The following is a 27,009-nucleotide window of genomic DNA, read 5'->3' on the forward strand; positions in this document are numbered from 1 at the left end:
CAAGCAAAAATCAAAACAAAATGAAACAAAACAAAACAAAACCTGAGTAAGGCCTGCTAGCCACCCCTTAGCAGAAAGTAAAGAAAAAGCCTTCTTTACTTCATGCCTGAGACAGAAAAAATCTCAGAAATAAGCTAAATTTATGTCTTTGTATCCACAAGGTATGCCAGAACTTATTTAATAATGTTTAATTACCAGAGGAATGTAGGTTAATTATATTTCTTAAAAATCAGTGGGAATATTCAAATATTAAGACCCATCCTTCCTCTTCTATTTCCATTCCCCAAAGCTAAGTGTTCTTTAGTCCAGGTACACATTTCAAATGTAAGTCTGTCTCATCATCTTTTCCTGGTAAAATATAAAGTCCTTTCATAAGGATTACAACAAAGAACTGTGATTAGAACACCGACATTAACTGTAGAGACAATTTTTAAAAACAAAAAGCAATCAAATAGGTGGTTGTGGTTGTTTTCATCTCTAAATCAAGCACGGAGAATCTTTTCAAGTGATGGGTAAGTTTTATAGGACACAGAAAATATGTACAGAAAAATTACAAAAACACTAAGTACTGTTACAGACGACTGGATTGGCATTTAACAGGCTGAAAGAAAGCAGATCAATCTCAATCTTGCTGGGGTCAATCCGGGTGCTCAAACCAATAAAACAATTTTTTTTCTTTATGTTTGTGGACTAGAGGTGCTAAAATACTAACCAAGCCTGCAAATGTCATGCACATGCACAATATTAAAACACATTTAAAATACTTGTTTGTATCAAAACTTGCTTAATAAAAATAGATAGTAGACATAATAAATCTTTGGGACAATATTACTAAGGAGAAATAAAATATAAAATATCATTCTTGGGCTTCCCTGGTGGCGCAGTGGTTGAGAGTCCGCCTGCCGATGCAGGGGACACCGGTTCGTGCCCCGGTCCGCGAAGATCCCACGTGCCGCGGAGCGGCTGGGCCCGTGAGCCATGGCTGCTGAGCCTGCGCGTCCGGAGCCTATGCTCCGCGACGGGAGAGGCCCGCGTACCGCAAAAAAAAAAAAAAAAAAATCATTCTTCCCCCAAAAAGCAGGGAACAGGAAGGAGAATGAATTAGGCAAAAATATTTTAGCATAATTTGATAATTTTAATCCCAGAATTTATAAACAACACTAGAACAAAATCTACCATTTGCTATTACAATATAAATATCACAGGCAAAATAGGCTCACGTAATCTTTTCTTATAATAACTTTAAATTACTGTTTTCCTTCCGAACGGTAAGATCTATTCGGTCACATGCAGATCATAGCAAGGCTTTGAACTAAAATATTAAAACAATGCAATTATACATAATATCCAGTCAATATAAGGCGATAATAAAATTAGAAATGTGGTGCAAAACTATAAACGCTTCACATCCCATCCAAGTTGGATTTGTTCGTGCATATTCAGTATCTGAAGATTTAATACATCACAAGGCCATCAATTCAGCTTTTTGCTCTGTAAAAGCAAGTTCAACAGGACTCTAAGTATCTGTACTGAAATAATCTGTACAAGAATAAAGAAAATTTATACTCAAAAGCTTACTAGACACTTGTTCTATTACAAAGACATGTGCCAGTATTCGTGCACAGTGTTTTGTAAAGTACTTTATTTCCATTAGCATTATACATTTTTGTTCTTCAGCAAATCAGCAAGAGACTAACGGCACAAATCAATATCATACTCTTTATAGCAACTAATATGAAGTCATTTATTATAGCAAAGGCCACTAGAACCTCTGCTAAAGGTATACCAGGCGTTTCAATTTGAACACCATTTTTGTAAAACAATGTGTCACCAGTTGAATGAGTTTTTCTTTTATAAGTTGTCTGCATAGGCTTAAGTACCTTCAACTTCTTAAAGCAGGTAGTAAGTGTACAAACACCTCAAAGAAAGCCAGCCATGCCTCCTAGGGGCCTTGCCATGGACTACAGCTCTAGCAGAGTTAATTTCTGCATTGAAGGGAGGGAGAGTGGGAGGCCTGTCAAAGAGGAGAAGGCGAGGACATGAGAAAATAACCGAAATTATTTCAAATCCTTTCCACTCCAGAAGCTTTTCCACAGGAGCCAGTTGATAACCAGGGTTCCGTGAATGGAATGGGTAGGAATGGGGAGCAGGCAAGGAGCCTCACACTCGATGGAATCTCAACTCCCCACTGTTCACCAAGGAACGAGTTATTGAATTTCCTCCCGCTCCACTCCTTGCTTTGTTCCACAAGGTGGAAAACTGTCACCAGGCTCCTACTGATAACCTGAAACCAGGCTGCTGGCTATATCATTATAGCCTCTTATACAGAGGACTTCACGCTTAATCCTGCGGAGTTCCTAACCCACAGCCTCACTGGGTGACAGAGTTTTCTGTTTATTACTTAGCAGTAAGGTCTAAATAACCAATCAATCCAACAATGCTTTCATTTTTAATTAACCACTTTACTACTCTAAGTTCCAAAACTTGTTCAAAGGATAATAGGAAAATTACAAAAAAATTAAATACCACCTCAAAGAACTCCAGTCACATGAAACAAAAGGATTTTCCTTTAGATAGCTGTGACCGATTAAGAAGAAATTTCACTTATTCTCTTAGGTTAGTAGCCAAATATAGATAAGTAGAACAGTTTAAGCTGTTAAACACATGATCAGTCTAAAGTACTTAAAAGTAAGCTCAACAGCTCTGGCACTCCGGAAGAAGAAAGAGGAACAAATCCCTTAGGTCTCAATGAAACGACTGCAAACAGATACATTACAACTACAGTGCGCTGTGCATAATACAGTTTGTCTTAAGACAAACCCTTTCTGCCTCACGATACAGGAACTCCCACAGAACATGAAATACTTTCCACGTACATCACTTAGGCATAATTTAATACTTTCCCTTTCTAATCACAATGCACAATCATTTCCAACTGGTTTTGTGAACGCCATAAGACAACTGCTATAAAGATTTCTAAGGAAATCTCATGCTTTAATTTCAGCTGATTCACAAAACAGGCATTAGTTATAAAAGGGGCCTTTTTAGAAATATCAGTTCTTCGTGAACAACCAAATGATTTCCACCTTTCTTTCCCCAATTTTATTAGAATATTTTTCTCCAAAAGATACATACACGCAGAATGCCAGAGAAGACCTGAGAAAGCAGTCAAGTAAGCAGAAGGTGAGGTGCCAACAGGGGCTCCACAAAGTGCTTACACTAAAGCTTGGGGGTTTCTTTTCATCAGAGAGACGTTACTCTCAGCCAATTTACTCTTATTTTAAATTTAACTGAAATAAGTTTGTTAACTTGGCTTTTCTGCACGCCTCACAACACTGGAAACGGTAAATCAGGAATCAGGACAGGAGCTACTCAGGGTGAGACAAAACAGCCTGGCCACAATAAAAATTGGTACCAATTACTAGACAATCAAAAGAGGAGAAAGAAAAATTATTTTTAAAAATAGAATATGAAATGCAAGAGGCATGGCAATCTGGGTACTTTTACGTTCAGGTAAGTCTAATACTCTCTTTAATAATCAAATGGTGGTAATTTTACAGCCTGGGCCAAAACAACAATGCTGGCTACTGAGAAGATGTTCAATAAGCCAGAGACATTTTGAAATATTTCAACACAAAGGGTTACTTTTTTTTTTTTTAGAATCTGCACCTAGTGATTTTTAAACCCTCAGTTATCTAGAAAGTCATTCCTAACAAGACTGTTAGAGAAGTCCAAACAACTGAGGCATACAGAAAAAAGAAGGAAGGATTGCTGCGTAGTTTAAGGCCTTTCGGGAGGAGGGGAGGGGTGGAGAGATTCACTTAAATCAAACCCCCTCACTATCCTTTTCCCCATCCTCTCCCCACCAGCAAACCCTGAAAATACCTGCCTACCAAAGAATGCACTAATATTTAAATTATTTTTCTAGCTACAAAAGAGTTTTCCACTACCTCTGTAATATATAGTTCCATCTTACCTTCTTGTATGTCTTGGTCCATCCACATTTGTGCTCAGAATGACCACTACTTTATAACCATCAGAAAAGTGACTTCAATTCCAGGTTAAAATAGGTACTACAGTGTAGCTTGTTGAAAGTCAAACCCAAAACATTTACTAGGAGTGTCTTTCACTGAACAAAGAAATCCTATTCTGTTTCCAAGGGGGATAAAAAGACTAGCCTAACCCTGGTAACCTTAACACAAAAGGAAGCTAAAAAAGGCAGGGACTCAATAAGAACAAAGGATTGTTCTTTCTGATGACATCAATACATATTAAACACGATGTGTTACACATCCTTTTATCAATATCTGAGATGATAAATTTACAAATTAATACTACACCAGCCATAACTGCATAAAATTACAATAGCACCCTCTTTGGAAAAGATTTTGATTTATATAATGGTAGTAACTTTTAGGTGTTTAATGTTTCTGAAATTAAAGGAGATGAGCCACTGTGAGCAAGCAGAACACAACGTACAAGAAATAATTACGCTTGTGACCTTATGCCCTGTAAGGTCACCCTGAAACTCAGGCCAAAGGAAATCAGGAAGCATCAGCATTTACCTCCAAGCAGTCACTGCCCGGAATGAAGGGCAAGTGTGGGTGTATTTCATAAAGTAGCAGGTGCTTGACCTCATTAAAAAAAAAAAAAAAAAAGTCAATTATCAAAACACTACACATAGAATGTCACAAATAAGAAAACTATAAAATTGGGTTCTGCAAAATATCTTCCCTTCAAAATAAATCTGAGACAACTCGTAACATTTTACCTTCACCTGCATCATAATACAACAGTTTCACAAAATAACAGTAATCCGTCCTTAGTAAGAACAATCAGTAAAATGTTTTAAAAGTGTTCTGGAACTTAAAAGTGGTTACGAATACATGCTGAAGAGTGATAACTCAGAAAATATTTACAATATTTATTTAAGTCACTATCACAAGAATGTATGCAGTATTTAGAATTCTGATCCTGTAACCAGAATAAGAATCACAGTGCACTCATCCCCAAATTTCCAATCAGAAATTAGGCATCAAACGTTTACATCCTGGGGCTTCCCTGGTGGCGCAGTGGTTGAGAGTCTGCCTGCTAATGCAGGGGACACGGGTTCGAGCCCTGGTCTGGGAGGATCCTACATGCCGCGGAGCAACTAGGCCCATGAGCCACAACTACTGAGCCTGCACGTCTGGAGCCCGTGCTCCACAACAAGGGAGGCCGCGATAGTGAGAGGCCCGCACACCGCGATGAAGAGTGGCCCCCAACTGCCACAACTAGAGAAAGCCCTCGCACAGAAACGAAGACCCAACACAGCCAAAATAAATAAATAAATCAAAAAAAAGAAAAGTTTACATCCTGGGACTTCCCTGGTGGCGCAGTGATTAAGAATCCACCTTCCAACGCAGGGGACGTGGGTTCGATCCCTGGTCAGGGAACTAGATCCCACACACATGCCGCAACTAAGAGTTCACGTGCCACAACGAAGGTTAAGTGGTTAAGAATCCGCCTTCCAACGCAGGGGACGTGGGTTCGATCCCTGGTCAGGGAACTAGGTCCCACACACATGCCGCAACTAAGAGGTCACGTGCCACAACTAAGGCGTCCGCGAGCCGCAATTACAGAGCACACATGCTGCAACTAAGGGAGCCGGTGAGCCACAACTAAGGAGCCCGCCTGCTGCAACTAAGGCCTGGTGCAACCAAAGTAAATAAATTGAAGAGAAAAAAGTGTACATCCTGTCTGCATTTGTAAGGGATAAAATGTTCCCTAACAGGTTCAAGGACAGAGCTTCATTATCGGAAGCAAAATTCTCATATCACTCAATTAGGACTTGGGTTTTATAAAAATTTGTGAACTGGATTTTCAGTTAAGGCAGAGTATTGCTCCTTTTTCCTCCCCAGTGATTGTTGGTTTACTGCCAGAATCCCTGGGCAATATAAATTAGAGTGAATTCTGAGGTGGTGACAATAAGGAGAACAAAACTATAGAAACCAATACAGGAAAGAGAAGTGGACTGCCAACCAGCATTCACTACATGTATCATGTACTGGGCTGTATGCTTTACAAAAAGCTTCTTCTCCAATGCTCTCAACAGTCCTAAGAAAAGCAGCTGGTTTCTGACCCACTGCTTTCCTTAGGTTCTCAGACAAACCTACAAAAGGCTGTTACTGCATCATATACCTAAAAAAATTCCAGAAGATCCCAGTCAGTAATGCCCAGTTGATCTGAATTGTCATCTTAGTCCCAGCTCAATCACCTACTGAGTGTGAAGTCAGAGCAAGTTCCTACCCACTTTAGTTACTACCTCCAGACTCCAGGTCTCTAAGAGGAAGGGCTATCACAGTCCATCAGCCCAGGATGACCTTCCGCTCTTCAGGTAAAAGCATTTTCTGAGTTTCAGACAAACATCTAACAAAGGGACTCTTAGATCAAGCTCGGTCATAACTTAGGAGCTGTCCATATTGCTTAGGCAATTAATGCATATTTTTTAATGCTAGGATGATTAAATTATAAGAAAATATCTGATGTACGGTGTATTTACCAGACGTATTGCTTAATATTTTACCTACTTCAGTGATTAAAAGGATTTCTGTGCTAGAAAGAGGCGTTCAGTCTCTAAAGAACGCTTTACGCTGCCACTTGGCACAGCAATCACTTCCTCAAACATAAATGGCCGTGGTAGAGCGATTTCGCTACAAGCAGGTTGATGGCAGGCGTGGGCTGTCCACCAGCTGGCTCCAGAACCTTTTGATCCCTTTGGACAGCAAATCTGTCCAACAGCCCTATGTGGTCATTCCTCATTTTTTGTATGCTTTCTTCTCCTTTCACACATTCAGAATCCCTACTCCTTTAGCTTGACACCCTTTTATTAAAATAGAAAGCTCTCAGTAAAGCAAACTAAGATTAATTTTACACTCAGTCAATGTAAAAGTTCCAGAATAGACTAACATATTACAGCAGGGGTTGTTAGTATGAGGTGTTTTAGTTACATGCAGAATGGATATTTGTTTATTCTTTCACTAAAAATACAATTTTATAGTAAGTGATAAGATGAAAGTTTTAAGTTAGCCAGCCTTCTGTTAATTTATAAAGTACTCCTAGATACTGTTGCTAAATACCAAGAACTTTAATTTACGTAAATGGAAAGGTTTAAATTTGACATAAGAACAATCTAGTTTGTGCTTATTTAAACAGTGATGAAAAAACCATTCTCTTCTTTCCAGGAAAAATAAAATAAAATGGCATCCACCACCATTGCTAATGGCACCTCTCTTCCCAAACTGTCAAAAATACAACACTGTACTAACCTCTCATGTTTTCCTTAGACCTTTATATGCAATCTGTAATTTAGGCTTAGAATTGTCTTTTATTCTTCCCCTATCTACATTTTGGTCTGGTCCCATATCCCCCCTTCTGTAACAGCCTCCCATCTACTTATTCTTCTTTAATCAATCTTCCACTCTACACTAGTCCATTCTAAATAAAGCTGTCTTGAAAATGTTTCTCCATATTTCCCAATTTCCATAGCGTTCTCCTCTTAAAAGAATCTCTAGCAATTTGCTATTTAGTTTCACCTTCAGTCTACTTTACAGTTCTATACTCACAGTTTGTCCTTAAATTTGAGCATCTTATGTTCAATAAGGTTTATGATGAGCTGATGAGCTAATTCTATTTTCTCGAATACTATGAAGTTAATAGCCACAAGATACTGAACAAAGAGCACCATGCCAGACTATCCAAATACTCAAAAGGAGAGCTTTTTTAATCCCAATTTTTTTTTATATTCTACAAAATTTTAAACCTATACATACTTAAATAAGAACTTTAAGCCGAATACCTTACATAGAGTCCATATGTCTAAAGACCCTGGGATTTTTAACTTAATTTCCTTTTATTAAAATAGAAAAGTTCCCAGTAAGCAAATAAAAACCAATACTCTCTCAGTAAACAGTCTGTTACCTATTTAGGTTAAAGAATTTGTAACTACAGTTGTTAATGTGTGATGTTTTGGTTATATGTGAAATATATATTTGCATTTTTATAGATTATAAATGTGTTTATTTAACAAATATATAGAGCTTACGACTGCTTAGGTACTGTTCCATGTGCTTAACAAAGATTCACTCACTACATACTCAAAATAATCCTATAAAGTCCTACTATATCATCTTCATTTCATCCGTGACAAAACTGAGGCTGAAAAAAGGTTAAGTGTCCAAGGTCACATACTAAATTAAACAACCACTATACTCACCACTGGCAAACATCTGGTAGACTTATACCAGTTATAACAATTATAACCCTTTTTGAATCTTATTTTCATTTTCTATCTTATACAATCATGTATTGTTTGTCTTGACATGTATAATGAGTATCTCATAAATGAGAATAACTGGTATTGACAACAGGTCACTTAAAATGAATGCACCTATACCCAGGACAAATTTCCACAGTAAAAAAGTTTTTTTTAAGATTCATTGAGACTTTATCCTTTTAAAAAAGTGAAATTGATTTATCTTATACACAGTATAACAGGTTAAACTTTTAATTCTGAATTCTTCTTTAGAAGAATAAAGAACGAATTAAATGATGAGTTGGGAATGAAGCATACTTTTCCTAAAAAGAAAAAAATTATCACAGCGCACTGTAACTTTTCTTCAATGCACTTTAGACCTAGCAGTATAATTGCAAAGGTTTTACTTTACAAAAGCTATTCCAGAATTTCAACAATTTTTCCCATGATCTTTCCCAGTCCATTGAAATTATACTCTTTTGAAAGATTCTTCAGTCAAAATCCTTGCTATTTTTCTCTTTTTCAACTGGTCTAAACCTACCAGATGATTCTTAAGGATTCACAATTCCAACTTCCACTTGGAATGATCTGCCTTGTATTTGTACTTACATATCAGATCAATATCTAAAAAGTTGGTACCCACGATCATAATAATAGGCAGAGACAGATGCTAGTGTTAACAGGGTAGAATTTTCGATTCAGGGTTAACTTTATAAGGGTCAGTGAATTTGTGAATATTTAGATATTTATTTTACATAACTTTTTACAAAACCAAACTCCAAACCGTAAGGATTCAGAAAATGAATGAGCAGAATTTGAGGATCCCCTGTTTTCACCTTAAGGTCAATGATTCACTTTTGGTAATAGGCAGTAGCAAGCATAAGTGCAAGTTTTGGTACTTTCCTACACATGCATGAAAAGCTTTGTAGAAAAGCATGAGAGCTCTTACGTGACATGACGTGGTCCATGTACTGAGGTAAGTAAGGAGCCCAGGTATCAATGGCCTCCTTCCGTCCCGCCTGCTCAATTCTTCTCAGTTCTGCTAGAAGCAGGGCCTGTGCGGCTTCTCTGACCTAAGACCACAGAACCAAATGCAAATAACGGAAGCAGACCAGTGAGTGAGGTGTTTAAACACGAGCAAGTTCATAATGAAAGAAAGCTAGAAAATATACAAACCACATTTATTTACATGAGAAATACTACTAACCAAACAATGAAGTAAGTACTAAAGTTGAATAAACTGGATGCAAGCAAATCAAAGATTTTCAGTTAATGATCTCACTTAAAAATACTTTAACACTAATAGAATAATGTTTGAACGTTTAATCAGTTTGGGGTTTAAAACTTCATTTTCCAAGGCTTGCACAAAAATATTTTTGTACTTTAATTTGGCATTTAAAATTTTTTTAATTTCCATATAAATATTATTGTTAAAAATCACTGTTAGAATTATTAAATGTTTTCTCTTTCAGCCTGAAGAAATTTAACCTTGTCTAGTGGATTTCTTTCTATTATAATGCTAAATAGATATTGCTTACACAAACATATATGTATTAATCCACGCAATTCACGTATACCTAAGACTGGCTTGAACAATTTGTTTTCAACAAACAAGCAAATATATTCCTATGAAATGGCATTAATTCTATAAAAGGAAACTATTTTTCAAAATTATATTATCTCAATTTTTCTTTCAACATGGCACACACTTTTATGTTGCAGTTTTAGTTTAGTTTTGTTTTATTTTGGCCAAAGTGCCACACCCATTGGTTCAAAGAAGCTAGACAACTGTCAAGGTATGTACCAATCAATTTATTATTTATAATTGAAGAGATAACTCGGTAGCACCTGATAAGAATTCAAATAAAAATTGTTTTTAACTATAACTAACTTTTGAAGTGAATTCAAACATTATTCAAATGCAAAACCATGAACATTTCAGTATGCTGCAATTCCACTTGGAGGTGAGGGAAGGGAGACCAGGAAAGGGACAGGATGCTATTTAAATTTGGTAAATTAAAACTTTTGAATGACATAAACTGCTATAGCTATATGGGTCAAATGCTATAATAAGCAAAATCTCCATAAAACATTTCCAAATCCCTGGTGATATTATATTGCAAGCAATATCTAATACCACACAAGTCAATTAACACAAAATAATAGCTACCATTTACTGAGCTCCTACCATGTGTCAGGCTCTGTACTTACTGTGCTACTTGCATTATCTTATTTGATCCTGACAGCAATCCTGTGAGGAATATATTATTATCCCCACTTTACAAATGAGCTTCAAATAGGTTAAGTACATAGCCTAGGGTCACAAAGTTAATAACTGGCAGAACTGATTTTTAAGCCCAGGTCTCTTCTAATTCCAAAGACCTTCCCCTTGTATTATAACACACGACCTTCCACTGGACTATGGTTATTCACTTAGAATTTGACTGATGTGATTATACCTGAATGTGCAATCTGGGGGGGAGGTGGGCTGTATGTATGTGTGTGTGTATGTATGTGTATGATCTGCACAGAAATCAATACTTAAGAAACTGTTCCATAAGTATATAAAACTTTTGATCAAATACTCACTAGATTAAAAAAAAAGTAAACAAATATGCAAGTTGAAACATTACTGTTTAGAATCATTGGATCCATATTTTCTATCACATAATAAACAGGTGATAAGAAGTTAGATAAAAATAACATTTCTGTTTCAAATTTACACTTGTCCAGTGCCTTTTTAATGTTTTTGTTTTCTATCCACATCACCTCGATATTACCTCCAAGCATCGATCTTGCCATCTCCGAGCCAGCATCTCTAGAAGCGGGGGCCTAAATCTGTCCAATCCCAGCAGGTCTGGCAGCATAACACAATGCATAGCAGCCAACTGACTCCATCCTGTTAAAATGTAATACATTATAAATGCTTTGGTATTCCCCCTAATTCCAATATTTTTCTGCATGTAAGTATACCAAACCTAAACCAAAAAGGGGAGATCTGCTCAATTATGTTATGATTTCAATTTATTATTAGATATTTTGTACAAAGATATAACAAATGTATTTCATTTCTAAATGTATTTCCTCTCGAATTTCAGCTCTAAGAACTCTAAAAGTTTTAAAACAAATAAAAATAAATTTCCACATTAAGTATATACCAATTCCACAAGAAAAACACATTTCTAAACATTCCCTCTAAAATAAGACATATATTCAGGTTTAGAAAAGCACAGAAATAAACACATACCAGAGCTCTAGATTCGAACCTACTGGCAGTTAAAAGGGCACTCACACAGATATCCAAAGATAAGTTCATGTCACTTAAGGCCTGGCCATCTGGTATTACCTTCGTATCAGTCAACAGAGATGTTTTCTATTCTCTGTCAGAGGGCCTTTAATTAACGTACTTATTGATCCCTTTTCTTACAAAATGAATCAGAAGTTTAGTCACAATCATAACTTAAGTAAACTAACACCAAGTTTGAAAGGAAAAAATGAATTCCTACATTCCCCAAAATAAGAACAATCTAAAATTTATAAAATTTTAAGTATCATTAACTCTAATCTATGGGAATAAAAGTTGTTTTTTCCAAAATTCTATTCCACAATATGGAAACTGATTATATAAAGATAACAATGTAAACCACTGCAATACTTAAAAGTACTGGTATCCAGACACTCTCAAGTAATCATTTCCACCCTATTTTAAAAGTGTTCATATTACAAGGCGAGTTATCTGTGACCACAAAATTTTAGCAAATCAGTGTTCTGAAATAATCTAAGCTGTAGTATTCTAAAACAAAAACAACAAAAACCCTACCATAAAACTCAAAATGATTATTGGGATTGTTAAAGAGGGTATGAGTGAGAGAGAGCGAGAGAGACAAGCTACCTATGTAAAGATTCACCTTTTCAGTAAGGAAATTCTCAACAACTAAGAATATATAATTACATTAATTAAGGTGATGAGCACACACATTTTAGATTATAATTTATTTTCAACAGAGGAATATATATACATACATATACATACACAAATATATATAAACAAATTACTACCTAGTAACTTCTTAAATGTTTTAATGTCTCATAAAAGTATGAAGTGTATTAATGAGCTAAATTTTAATATGAAGATGATTCTCACCATGGTCCAAAGTCAACAGCTTGTTTTTGAATCAACGAATTACTACCTTTCACAACAGCTTAACAAATATAACCCTAATTATTTTTGCTAAAATCCAATCTTAACATACAAACCTTAGTACAGGTCTATGACAAGGAAACCAAACAAAAAATGTGTTATACTTTTACGGTACCATGTTTTCTTTCCGAAGGAATGATACTTAGAACATGGGCTCTGTATTTTATAGATATTGTATCACTCTTTCTGTTTGAATAGACTGGTATTATTGCTTTTAGTGAAGAGTTAGAATCATTCTGGGTTACATATGAGATTTTGTAAATTTACTCATTTTTATATTATATAAACCGGTGAAGATTGAGCCCACAATGAAGAGACTGGATATAACTCACAGCTCACAAGTTCCGTTAAGCTTCCAGTCAGTATAAATAATCCTAGATAGCTCTTGGGGAATAAAGGTTTGTAGATTCCATTAACATTTTCAGAGCTCCAAAAATACTTTCCCCTCTAACCAGGGCACATGTTGTGTACAGAGAATAAAGAGTGTCTGTCACAGAGTAATGATACATGTAAAATAAATTAATTAGCTCTAACACCAGAGATCACATGGCAAACATCATCATGAAAACCAACCCCCTTTTTAATGCCTACTTCATATCATAGATTAGCATCTTTGCACTCCTTTAATAGCCTTCTAGATTACAGGAAACATGGTTTATACCAGCCAGGAACAACATTACATTTTTATAATCGACCCTTATTACTGACATTAGCAAATCAAGTTATAAAATGGAAACTTTAGGATCTCACACATAACAAAGCAGACGAATGTATAAATTAGATAAAAAGAACATACACTAGAATAAAGCACAGATTGAAAGAAAGTTGTTAGAAAGTTGAGAGAGAATACCTTCATTTACTAAGAAACAGGTATGTAAAGCAGGAGTAGAAGCAGGGTCAGAGCCAGAGTGATCAGCATCAGACCGAGCAGAAACGACAGGTGCAGCAACTTGCAGCAGAAAATAGAAGAAATAAAAGGGGAGAGAATTGAGATACAGCGGTTTCTGAAAAAAAGCTCAGTGTTAGTGAATACTAAAAAACAAGGTTGGCAAAATATAGTAAATGTAGAACTGAAAAATGATGCTTTAATCAGAGAGGTATGATTATTAAGGATTATGGCAGTAAAATGATATATTTTATTGAATAGCAATCACAGTGTAGTTCAAACCAAAATCTATTTATAGCTGAATGATGTGTCATCTAATATAAAAAGAAGTTCTAAAATAACTAAGGCTACAATGAAAAAAATGACAATAAGCATATTAAGAATTCACAAAAATGTAATTCAATTTTTAAAATGTATCACATGATGAAAAGTTTATTTTGGTCTTCGGATTGTCAGTTACATTTTTTTTCTAATAATTTATTTCCTAACATTATGCCTAAATTATTTTGTAATCTCTCCAACCAATATTCACTGAGATCATTTCAATTTATTACTCATTTTATAAAAACTCAATTTAAATTATACCAACTTGTAAAATACAACTTTTAAAATATAACAATTTAAAGTTAAATTAAATATACTTAACTCTTGTTAGAAGACTCCTAACATAGCTCCATTCTTCAGTTTAAAAAATATTTTTATGATACAAATGCTTTATATTCTAAAATAATTACTGTGAATGCTATAATCCTTATAGAATAGATGGAACAACACCCACCCTCCCCCCCCCCAAAAAGTTATGTTACCAGGAAAATGTTCAGCTTAAATTATCACATGAAAAGGCAAAAGGACCGTATGGCGCACACATTCTACAACTGAAGGTCAACGTTAAGATTCAGAGGTCACCATTTGACACTTCCTTCCTATGGAGAAATTACCATATGTCATGCACAAGCATCTTCAAATTAATCCCTCTCCTTTCTTCTGTCCTTGAACAGCAATAGGTTTGGGCTCCTGAACAGATTAAGCATTGTCTGCTGAATGATATGTTTGCTTTTCATGCAGTGAAGTTCTTTTGTAACTACAGGACAGTTGCATGAAAACAACTTTTCATAATTTCCTCACGAATGCATCATAATGTCAATCAGACACGTGTGAGGTAAACCGGAGAACTAAAAGAAGTATATGAGCAGTAATAAAAAACAGAAAATCCAACTCCATAAACCCTAAGAAGCACCTCTTGCACACATGAAAATTTTATCTGGGAAATTATCATTCTTTTTATTATAACAGACCTGTTTTTTGTTCCTTATGAAATTACAAGTACTTTATAATGTTATACTTATGAAAGGATTAGAATTACTCTCAATTGTATATTTCATAAGATCTAAGAATTCCATTGTAATCTTGCAAAGAAATCCGCAATATTTCTACATATTCCATTGAATAATTTCTCATTTTTAAATCATTTTTAAATACAAATTCAGTAATTATGGCCTATAAAATATTCAATTCCCCATGCAAAAAGTTGGTAAGCCTTTGGTGGCAAGGAGTAAATTTACAGGTTTTAGAGTTCATGCCACCAAAATTGTTGAGCAAGTTCCTCTGGTGGTTTCCAACAGTTGGGGTTTTCTATAATTTCACTTTAAATAAAGGAGAAATTATTATTCCTGAAAAGTCTGGGTTAACTTCGTCTGACTTTATCATTAATTCTGAAAGGACACTAGAATGGTAAGGTGAAAAAATTCAATACAAACAAACCAAAGTTTAGGAATGAGTGATCATTTCCCTAGCTCGGTCAAATAAGGAGTGGGATTAAACTATAATGTTTTCCCTAAATCACAAGTCGAAAGGACACTAGAAATGCTACTGGCAAAACTGCTAAAATATGTCTTAATAGAATAATGTTCAACATATATAGCTTTATTTGTAATGAGAGAAATAAACAGATGCTCTGAGTATTATATTTCTGGAGTCCTGTTTAAATGGTATTGCAATGTAGAAAAAGCCTTTTACACTTTCCTTTAATAAATTCTGTGGGCACTTAACATTAAAAAAAATACTGTAATAGAAATCAAGGAATCAGATTTCCTATGCTTTAAAAATCTCTGCATCATCATCAAGAAGTACTTTAGTCAGGCTACCTCGTAACTGAAACTGCAGAATCTAGAACTGTTTTCATAATCCACTGAGAATACTGAAATTAAACTCTACTACGGCTTGAAAAACTGTCCGCATATAGAAAAGTCAGCAATAGAAATTAGAAGAAAAAAGTACACTACCATAATAAAAAGCTCAAGATTTAATGACACATAATAAATCTGAATAATGTATGTATGGCACTGAACATCGAAGATTTATACCATAAAACATAAGCAAGCATTTAATTTCTTGAAATAGCAAAGCTGCCATGTCAACTTTTTGCTCCTCTTACCAATTTGCTCCTCTTATTAAGGATCAGTAAAACACAAGGGAAAATAGTCTCAGCACAGCTTCAAAATGGTGACAGAACTGACACAAGTTCTCTTATTTTACCTGAGAAAGTTCTTTAGGTAATGTTGCAGCTAAGAGCCTCTTCACAACGGCTTACTCTCACATGAAAAGACAGACGAAGATAAACATGTGTGACAACATATATGTGCACACATATGCTCTGGTTTCCCTTTAAATGGCATATATAGAAGTACTCAAAATGACAATAGCCATGGTTTCTGTCTTTGAACAGGTCTACCTCAGTCTTCCTTTGAAATCTAAATCTAAGCTCCATTTTTGCCAATCGCCATTGTGATATGAAAAATCTACATAGGGAAGAAAGCAAACATAGTTTTGATAGCAAGTGCTCCCTACATATTGGTCTAAACCTCATTACCCTCCCGGCAGATATACACAAATAGCCCTCTCAATACACTTTTCAGAAGAAAAAAAAAGATAACCTAGAAGGTACAGAAAACCAAATGCAACGCTGAAAAAGGAAGTTTTTTCAAAGCTAAACACTAAAAAGATAAATAAAATTATTTTACAATGAATCACTTTATCTGAAGTGTTATATGAGAATCATGAAGCTTTGAGAGGGAGAGGATAGAGGAGGAGAAAACATGAAAAAATTAGAAATGAGGAAACAGAGTCAATCACCATGTACTTAATACAAAGGCCTTCCACACTGGGTATGCCATCTAATACAGAGATCTTAGAGCAACATCTGCCTTTCTGTAAACTTCTTTTATGTCTACACTTTTATCTTGGGTAGACAGGCATTCTCATCATCTTTTAAATCAACATGACGCATTAGGATAAATCATTAACCAAACATCATAAGGAAAAAAGGATACCCTTAAAACACGGTAAGAGAAGAGCACAAATAGCTAAGGGCACTAAGGGAACACAAAGCTCCAGAAGTAGAAAGGAGGAGGAGCTACCGTAAATCAGAATGAGTAAACAGCCCAAGATGGTACTCTGACAAACAGACAGATATGTATCAAGGCAAAATACGAAAGTGTTGATAATGCTTAAAAAGTACAGTTACTCTACTTCGCCTCTAGATCACCACTGGATTACATTAGAATTGGAGTAAGTTCAGAGGGAGGGATAGTTTCATGTTGGCCTATAACTTCAACCAAAGAGTCAAAACAAAGAAAAACCAGAAGAAACACAACCTTTTGTAAAAGGTCTCCATTAACATGCAAAATAAATAAATGAGCAAGATAAAAACCATGTGGAGAGAGTTCATCATAGTGAAAGATAAAATTATAATATAAAGACTAACTTGAATTAGACATATGAAGGCTATCAAAATTTTCTTTCATTTGATTAACGTAATCAGTGCCTACTCCATGCCAGGTACTAAACTAAGCATATAAAAACATAAAGATTAGACCAAGATGCTGCTCTCAAAGTACTCAGAGTCTGGTAGGAAAAGCAAATAAGCAGCCAGCTAAAATCATAAACTGCACTCCTCTGGATCTCCTCCACTAGATACAAGCTCCCTGAAGGCAGGGATCTCTTGTCAGCCCTTACGGCCTCAGCTCCTAGTTATTGACATATTGACTCTAGAAGCATAAAGAGTAGGTATCTATAGATTCATTCAATCAACAAATATTTACTGAGCTCCTTCTATGTACCAGCCACTGTTCCAAGCACTTGTGACAGATCAGTGAACAAAAAAGAAAAAACAGCCCTGCCCTCTGAGCTTCCAAAGCAGACCAAAGTTAGAGCTTCTGCAATTAAATTATAGCTATAGCAATTTTTTTTAAAGGGCACATAAGTTCAAACACAAAATTTTAAGGGATTCGCAGGCCTCTTCGTTAGCCTGACACGGGTACTCCTAGTTTTTTGCTACAGATCCTGGAAAAGGATGGTGAGTAACTATTGGTTATAATTTAGGAACAACTACCTCTTACTTCTAAGTTTAGACAACCTAAATTGGATCCACTTCTTAAAAATAAAATTGCAAATAATGTAACATAACTTTAAGTTGCCTAGACTTACCTCCACACCTACCCCTGAGTAAAGATGTAACCATTAACATAAAGATATGGTCACAGTCAAGATAAGCACAAGAGGCACAGACCAAAGACTTTCGCTGTGAAATTACTGAATTGATAAAGAGAAGTACAATATGTCAGAATATAGAAAAGCCTAAAGCCATGGTCAGACTCAGGGATGTATGACCATGAACAAAAATTTACTTGGTTGACATCTCTGATCCCTTCCTCAAGTGAGATATTTTATAAACTGCAAAATCAAGTATCTAATAAATGAATACTGTCTCTATCAAAAAGTACGACTGTCAGTAAATGTTAATTATTGTAAAACACTGAATTAACAAGCCAACTGCTAGACAAAATAAACTTCTTGTGAAGAAATTATTTGCCCATGAAATACCCTGATATTGTTTATGAGAAATTATGTTAGCAAAACTATTTATATCATTTTTATTCTCAGACCCAAATGCCTGTAAAAGGTCCAATTCCCAGCTAAAGTCTTTATTCCATATAGATTATTTTGGAGCTGAACAAGTATTAACCAACATAAAGTGACAGTTTATCGAAAAGAAGCATATTCATGTTTGCAATCCAACTTGAAAATAGATTGTGAGTCAATGTGGGCTACAGTGGGAGTCAGGAAAAGAAAACATAAGGAAAGATGAAAATGTTTAAAAGAAAACCAGTGTAAAAGAAGTCAGAGTAGAGAGATGAGACTAAATAATACTCTGCTGAAGAGCAGTCAAGGAATCAAAGCCCTTTATCTGTACAGCACCACCTCCTACCCTACATTGGTTATGTTCGTGTGTTATCTTCTAGATAGACATAAACTATTCAAGACAGTATACACTAGACTAACCTCTCTGTACCCCAAATAGAGTTGTTTGGAGGAAAAACAAAAGTGCTTAACAAATATATGTTAAAGAAATATTACATTTCAATATTCAAATAGAAAATGAGTTTTATAATGCCATCCTAAAGCATTTTACTATGTAATTCTCAGTACAGATTGCTAACCTTCATTTACTTTATAAGACAAGCGTCTGTGCTGTTCTAAATGGAAATTCCTAAATCTATCACCTTAAGTAAATGCTTTAGAAAAAGACAATTTTTAGTTCCTTCTTCGCTGCTCTCAAGACTCAAGGCTTTTCTGAGAGGAGCAACATTAAAGCACTCCAACTTTAAAATCCTCAGATCTGGCCAAGGGGGCAAATTCAATACCATCATGGTGGTGAAATATATAATGCATTGTTGATCAATAAGAAATAACAATTCTAAAGGTTTATGCACCCAATAAAGAGAGCTTCAAAATATATTAAGCAAAAACTGATAGAAATTCAGGGAGGGATAAACATATCCACAACTGCTGCAGAATTCAATACCCTTATCTAAACGATAGAACCAAGTGGGCAGAAAAATCAGCTAATACATGCTAAACTTGAATACTCTAAGGCAACGTGACCTGATATTTATAAAACACTCCACCCAACAAGAGCAGAATACACAGTCATCTGAAGTGCACACAGTATACTGACCAAGAAAGACCATATTTAGGGCCATAAAACAAGTCTCAATATTCAAAGAATCCAAACCATACAAAGTATATTATCTGACCATAAATTAGAAATCAATAGCAGAAAGATCCTTGGAAAGTTCCCAAATGTTTGCAAATTTAACTCAATAATAAATTACCCAGGGATAAAAGAAAAAGTCAAAAGAAAAAGTAAAAGGAAAACATATCGAAATATGTGGGATGCTACTAAAGCTGTACTTAGGGTAAATTTGTAGTGCTGACTGCCTATATTAGGAAAGAAGAAAAGTTTTATATCCATGACCTCAGGTTCTACTCTAAAAAAATAAAAATAAAAAATACAAGCAAATTTAAAGCAAAAGAAGTGAAATAATAACAAGCAAAGCAGAAATAAATGAAATAGAAAACAGAAGAACAACATTAAAAACTGATGAAACCCAAAGCTGGTTAAGAACTACAAAACTGCTAAGTTACTGGCTAGACTGATCAGGAAAAAAGAGAAAAAACATAAGTTATGAATAATAGAAATGAGATAGGGGATGTCATTTCAAATCCTACAGATATGATATTGAAAGGAAAATAAGAGAATATTAAACAACTTTTTGCCAATAAATTTGACACAAATTACCAAAGTTCACCCAAGATGAATTAAAAAAAAAAAACACCTAAGTAGCTCTATATCTATTAAACCATTTAAATTTGTAGTTAAAAAAATCTTCCCATAAAGAAAACCCTATGCCCACATATTTTCACTGGTAAAACAGATCAAACAAGTAAAAAATAGTATCAATTCTACACATGCCCTTCCAGAAAACACAAGAAAAGGGATAACATCCTAAGTCATTCTGTGAGACCAGCATTATCCTGTTACCAAAATTGAACAAACACATTATTGAAATGAAAAACTCTAGACCCAAATCCCTCACGATCATACACATAAAAACTCTTAACAAAATTTTAGCAAATTATATCCAATAATCTATAAAAAGGATAATTCATCATGACCAAGTGTGATCTACCCCAGGATTGCAAGGTTTCTTAAAATTCAGAAGTCAATGTTCTTGGACTTACTGAGAAAATAAAGGAGAAAATTCATTTGATAATTTCAACGGATGCAGAAAAATCATCTGACAAAATCTAACATCCATTCATAATTTTAAAATCTCAGCAAACTAGGAATAGGAGGGAACTTCCTCAACATCCAGCTCATCTAAGAAAAACTTATAGCTAACATCATACTTAATAGTAAAAGACTGAATGCTTTATCCCTAAGATTGGGAATGAGGCAAGGATGTCTGCTCTAACTTCAGTTCAACATCAGTAAGTAACCATCAATCGTAAAAAGTTTTTAAAAATTAATAATAACTGGACTTCCCTGGTGGCGCAGTGGTTAAGAATCTGCCTGCCAATGCAGGGGACATGAGTTTGAACCCTGGTCCGGGAAGATCCCACATGCCACAGAGCAACTAAGCCCGTGTGGCACAACTACTGAGTCTGTGTTCTAGAGCCCGTGAGCCACAACTACTTAAGCCCGCGTGCCTAGAGCCCGTGCTCTGCAACAAGAGAAGCCACCACAATGAGAAGCCCGCGCACCGCAATGAAGAGTAGCCCCCGCTAGCCATAACTAGAGAAAGCCCACACACAGCAACAAAGACCCAATGCAGTCAGAAATAAATAAAATAAATAAACTTATTAAAAAAATTAATAATAACAGCATATTGAATCCCAAGGAAGTGGGAGAAGAGCGGAATTTAGTGAAACAGGAAAAAATATGCATTTGAAAGGATAAACAAAGGCACTATGGATTAAAAAGATTGATAAAGCCCCAGTAAGACTGATCAAGAAAAAAGAAAGCTACAAATGATTAATATCAGGAATAAAAATGGAGACATCGCCACAGATACTACAGAAATTAAAAAGATAAGAGGTTATCTTTTCAAATGCAAACACATTTGAAAATTTAGAACTAGAAAAATCCCTAAATATGTACTACTTAATGAAACTGACACAAAAAGAAACAGAAAATCTGAAGTTCTATAACAATGAGAGAAACTGAACCCAGAATTTTACAACTCCCCACAAAGAAAACTCTAGGTCTAACCCCAGCAAATTCCACTGCATATTTATGAAATAATTAATGTCAATCTCACACAAATTCTACCTAAAAATGGAAAAGGAAGATTCCCCAATCCATTTGCCGAAACTTGAATAAAGTAAAACCTTACATAAATATTAGAAGAAAACGTTTTCCTAAATAAAAAATATTAAATTAAATGCAACAATATATAAGATAATAATACATCACAAGATTGGTTTTATTCTGGAATGCAAAATTGGGTTGTAAATTAATCACATTAATAGAGTAAAAAAAAATTATATAGTCACCTCAATAGATACAGAAAAAGCATGATAAAATCCAACATACACTGATGATAAACACTTAACAAAGGAACAGAAGAGTTAATTTCTTAGATTATCTGTAAAAGCATATAGGAATTATCATAATTATGAAATCTTAAAAGTTCTCCCTTTGATACTGGAAATAAAAAAGTTGTTCCATATGATTGTCCATATGATCAAAAGAATCTACAGAAAAGTATTACCTTTAATAGGTGAATTTAGCAAGATTCTTTGACATAAGGTCAATATACAAAAGTCAACTGCATTTCTATATCAGGGGCACAGAAAATGAAGAAATTTAATATCAGTTAGATATTAAATAGAGTATTTTAAAAATCTAATATCTAGGAATAAATCTAACAAAAGAAATATAAGACCTCTATATAGAAAACTATACAGAGTTATGATAGCTAAATAAGACCTAAATAAATGTAGAGATATATCAAGTTGATGGATTAAATGAGTGAACCCCATTAAGATAATAATTCTCCCCCAAATGATCTACAAATTCAATAAAATCGAAGTTAAAATCACAATAGGCCTTTGTGATAATAATAAAACAGTTCTAAAGTTCATACTGAAATTCAAAAGGACAAGAATAGTCAAGACATTCTTTAAGAACGGGTGGGAAGACTTGATCTATTAAATATCAAGTCTTATTACAGAGCTGCAGTAATTAAGGCACAATGATACACAAACAAATCAAAGTGCTCAAACAGCTCAGAAATAGACTACCATATATAAGGACATTATATTTATGACAAAAATGGCACTGCAAAGCAGTAGGGAAAGAATCATCTCTTTAATAAATCATGCTGTACCAATTTGGTATATGGAAGTAAAATCAAAACAGGACCCCTGCTTCACATAATACACAAAATTAAGGTCTAGGCAGACTATAGACCTAAATGAGAAAGGTAAAATAAGAAAGCTTCCAAAAGAAAATAAAAAAGAATATCCTCATATCAGAGTAGAAATATCAGGGTAATTTCTTAAATAGGACACAAAAATATTAATCAGGAATGAAAATACTGATATGTCAGATATACTGGCCATACCAAAATGGCTAAAGTGAAAAACATGGAAAATATTAAGTGTTGGCTAGGATATCTTACCAGCTATATATGAGAGGTCTCACTGATCCATATCCCAGCTAACACAACAATTTCCATCTTTTTCCCCTTAGCCAGTTTGATGGATGTATATGTCTCTCACTTAGGAAAACATGTTAACATTATCCACAATTAAAGCTGAAGATAAATCTATGCAGAAATTCCACTTTTGGCTACATACACAACAGAAACGCTTATAATATACACTAAGATTCAAATACAAGAATGTTCATAGAAGAATTATTTATGAAAATGAAACACCGGAAGTAATCCAAGTGTCTATTGACCAAGAAATGGATCAAAAAATTGTGGTCTATTCATTCATCAGAATAGTATACAGCAATAAAATGAACAATGAAAATGAACAAACTATAGTCACATGCAACAACACTGATAAATCTCACAAAAGTAGCCAAACACAAAAGAATGCATGCTCCATGACTAACTGAACGCATATAAAATTCAAAACACAGGCAAAACTAAACCATAGTGTTTAGGGATTTAAACTTAGGTGGTACAACCATAAAGGAAAGCAAGGAAATGATTTCCTAAAAGTCAAGATAGTGGTTACCTTTGGAAGAGGAAGGTATACTGATTGGGAGGGAACATGTAGGAGGCTTCAGGAGTACTGACAATGTTCTATTTCTTGTCCAGGGATATAGTTACATGGGTGTTCAGCTTGTAAAAATCACTGAGCTGCATATTTGTTTTGTGCACTTTTCTGTGTGTATTTCACACATACACAAGTATAAAGTTATCTAATTAAAACTTTTATATATATTCATATAGACTATTATAAAATGAGTATAAAGGCTTGATGAGAAGACAGGGGAATAAGAGAGGTGACCACATGGGGCTGGAAATGAAGGATAGGAGTGGCATAGAGAGTGGGGTAGCTTATCTTCCATAATGAGAAGCTACGACACAGTACCTAAAACTAAAAACCAAGTATACCATTTAAGGATATTAAAGTAAGGACAATCAGCTAAGAGAGCAGAGGACTTGTTCTAGGAAAGAGGAAAACTGTAGGCATGAAGTTGGAGGCCTATTGTTCACCAAACAAATTCTGCGGAAGGGTTCACTGACTCTTTAAAACCTTAAACAAATTTTTTGAAAAAAGAACATCCTACAGTGTCACCATTTACAAGCACAACTTTCAACTTAGCCTAAAGGAAAGCTCTCTAAGCAGAAGTGACTCCCCCCTGAACTCTCTTGTCAAGTCCTAAAATGAGTGTAAAAGAAAATAAAGGAAGAAAAACTCAATCTTTCTTCTATCCCCTAACAAAACAAAAGCTATGAACAAAAAGTTAAAGTATATAATGACTAAATAAAAAGAAACTATTTCCACTGTGGATTACAATGCATGAACTACTGGCAAACGACACAAGAATAGCTATAGTATGGAAATATGAATTTAAACATTTCTAAATGTAGTTTAAAAAATAGACATACCTTATAGACTCAAGATACACACATTAAGGCACTAGCGTTGTCAAGTTAAGGTGCCCCTAATGCATAAAGATTAGGCCAAAGACAGTACAATAAAATTATGTGAAATACGCTCATTTATCAATTTCTAAATAAATCTGATTTATTTTTAACTAACATCTTAATTATCCATATTTACATCTGGAATATAACAACTTTTCTCTATTTAACAATCTGAGACAAACAAAATGTTATGATTATGCATTAGCTATGCCTCCTCAGTTTCTAGAGCTGAAATGTCATGTCAATTACTTAATAAGATTTAATTTTACCTTGTTTAATCTGTCCTTGCACAATATTACTGGAAGTTGGAGGAGAACCCCTTGCCTTAGAAAGGTCTGGGGTGCCTGGTCTAGGTGGCCTTTAAAAAGAAGAAGAAAATACATGTATATATACACATTCATAGTTTCATAATTCCAGAGCCATTTAAAATATTAAGCTTTCTAGTTCCAAATGAATTGCAAAAGAAACACATAACAGAATATTTTCAATTTGCTGTTCCAAAAAGATAGGGATTTTTTGTTTTGTACCTATTAACATTTTCCATTTCAGATTTTAATACAGAAAATTAAATGATTAACAAATAGCAAGTAAAAATTTTACATCTGCAGTTTATGCTTTAAACTAGTTTAAGAAATATTTATGAACACTTTAATCTACTACCACTGACAGATAAATATCATAATTAACCCTTCATTCTTCAGTATTAGCATGCTGATATTTCAGCCCACCCCACATCATTGGTCCAAATGAACTTATGGAACAATATACTGAGTTTCAAAAAATTCAGCCCTACAATCTGAAAAGGGTAATAAGGCATTAAGAAATCTTCCACTCCACAGGCAGACTGCCCCCTTTTGAATTCCGGCCCTACCATTTTACTACTTGTGTGACCCTGGGCAAGTTACTTCACCTCTCTGTGTCTCAGCTCTATCATCTGTAGCAAAAGAATAATAAAAGTACCTACCTTATAGGGGTAAGGGCATTAAGGAGTTAACATCTGTAAAGTGCTTACAACAGAGCCAGACACTAGGTAAGTGCTACTTTAGTATGTTAGATTTTAAAAAATCCTAAATGTGGTCGGCTCTCAATAAAGTATAATAAAACCAGAGTTTAAAAAGTTGTCTTCATGACTTCTGGAAAATGAGAAATAGCAACTCAGGTTAAATATGTAGAAATATTACAAGAATACTCTCCTGCACTTTAAAAAGTTGTTTCCTCTTTTCCCAGAGAAATTCTGACTATACTTCTCACAAAATGCTGAAGCCAGCCACTGAACACTTACCATTCATCACCATGGGTCACACATTGTAACCAAATATACAATTTGGATTAAATGTTAGTGCAAACTGTAAATAGATACAATCTAAGATTATATTTACTGAAGAGCTAGTCTATAATTTGTTAAAGCTAAACTCTGACCTACTCCCTCATTCTAAGTTTTTTTTAAATAGCTACTAAGTATGTCTGAGTATAGATAAAACTGTACAATTTGATTATATTTTGTCATGCATGTTGTATTTAAAATTTAAAGGGGAAACACTGAGATGACACAAAAATGTCAAGGTGTGTAGAGCGCCCCACCCCCCAAAAAAAGGTAATAAGAAGTGACAAAAATAAAACAGGTTTCTTTTTTTTTGAAACATAAGAATAAAATCAAACTATCATGGTCACACCTGGTAGGGCCCTTCTTCATATGATCACCAATAAAAGTTGCATTGGTCATACTCATTAAGGTATTTGCCAAAGATATGATAGACAGGAGATGTTGTGTGGTGACGGCCCGGGACACTCCGTAAGTTCCCTTTCCTACTCCCTCCGTCGCCAGCAGCTTCCTTCCTACTTCTGCTTTCCCATGTGATAGTTTACAAGCAGCCTGATTATAACCAGGAAGCATCAGTGACATATGACCCCCTCTCGATAAGAGGCCGAACGATACTGTGCAGTGGGGTTTCAGCATTCCAAGGCGATCAAGACAGACTTCATCCAGAACATCATTCAAACCCCAGGCATGAAGGCAGGACATGAACAATTTTGCTGTGTCCATAGTCAGATTATATTCTAACAGGGTCAGTGGCTTAGATTTGCTGGCCCGATATTCGGGATCACTTTCTTCCCGCCTCTGTCTCATTATCTCCTCATCCTCCTCTTCATCATCAAGGAGATGTTCCTTTATGTTCTCTTTGATAGTTTCTTTCACTTGTTGGAAGAGAACTGCTGCTCGTTTTCCAGTTAGAAAAGAGCCCCCTTTGTCTGAACCGCCAGCTGCTTTTTGCAGATTCTCTGGGGAAATAAGCGCAGTATTCGGCCTAGAGGCTTCTTCAGTCAGGAGTTGAATAATCAACGCTTCCACATCAAAGAAAAGCACATGTATGTCCGGGTCTGTTAGGTTTGTCTTTATTGCTTGAACCATCAGGGAGTTATGAGAATATTTAGGTAAATTTCCCTGCAACAAATATTTTTAAAAGATGGCTATAATTCAAAGTATTTAATTTCATGCATTCATTAATGAACAATAAATAATCAAAGGGATTTAAATGCTTATTAAGCTGTCTTTTTAGGTATCTGTATCATTAAAAGTAACACACTAACTCTGCCAATCAGCAGCATATAAAAG

At 34.9% G+C, this 27,009-nt stretch overlaps 1 protein-coding gene across 3 annotated transcripts in view; it reads right to left on the reverse strand.

The window, feature by feature from the left end:
* WDR7 (WD repeat domain 7) overlaps positions 1-27,009 on the reverse strand; it is a 375,654-nt gene that overhangs the window by 238,979 nt on the left and 109,666 nt on the right. For all 3 annotated transcript variants that reach the window (XM_029222033.1, XM_029222024.1, XM_029222014.1), the window contains 4 exons: positions 26,069-26,838; positions 24,665-24,753; positions 11,074-11,192; positions 9,243-9,366 (listed from right to left, as the gene is read on the reverse strand). In XM_029222033.1, coding sequence (XP_029077866.1) covers positions 9,243-9,366; positions 11,074-11,192; positions 24,665-24,753; positions 26,069-26,838 — 1,102 coding nt within the window. The remainder of the gene's footprint in view (positions 1-9,242; positions 9,367-11,073; positions 11,193-24,664; positions 24,754-26,068; positions 26,839-27,009) is intronic.

This window comes from Monodon monoceros, unplaced genomic scaffold (assembly GCF_005190385.1).
Source record: "Monodon monoceros isolate NGI ecotype Baffin Bay Population unplaced genomic scaffold, NGI_Narwhal_1 Super_Scaffold_1, whole genome shotgun sequence".
NCBI lineage: Eukaryota > Metazoa > Chordata > Mammalia > Artiodactyla > Monodontidae > Monodon > Monodon monoceros.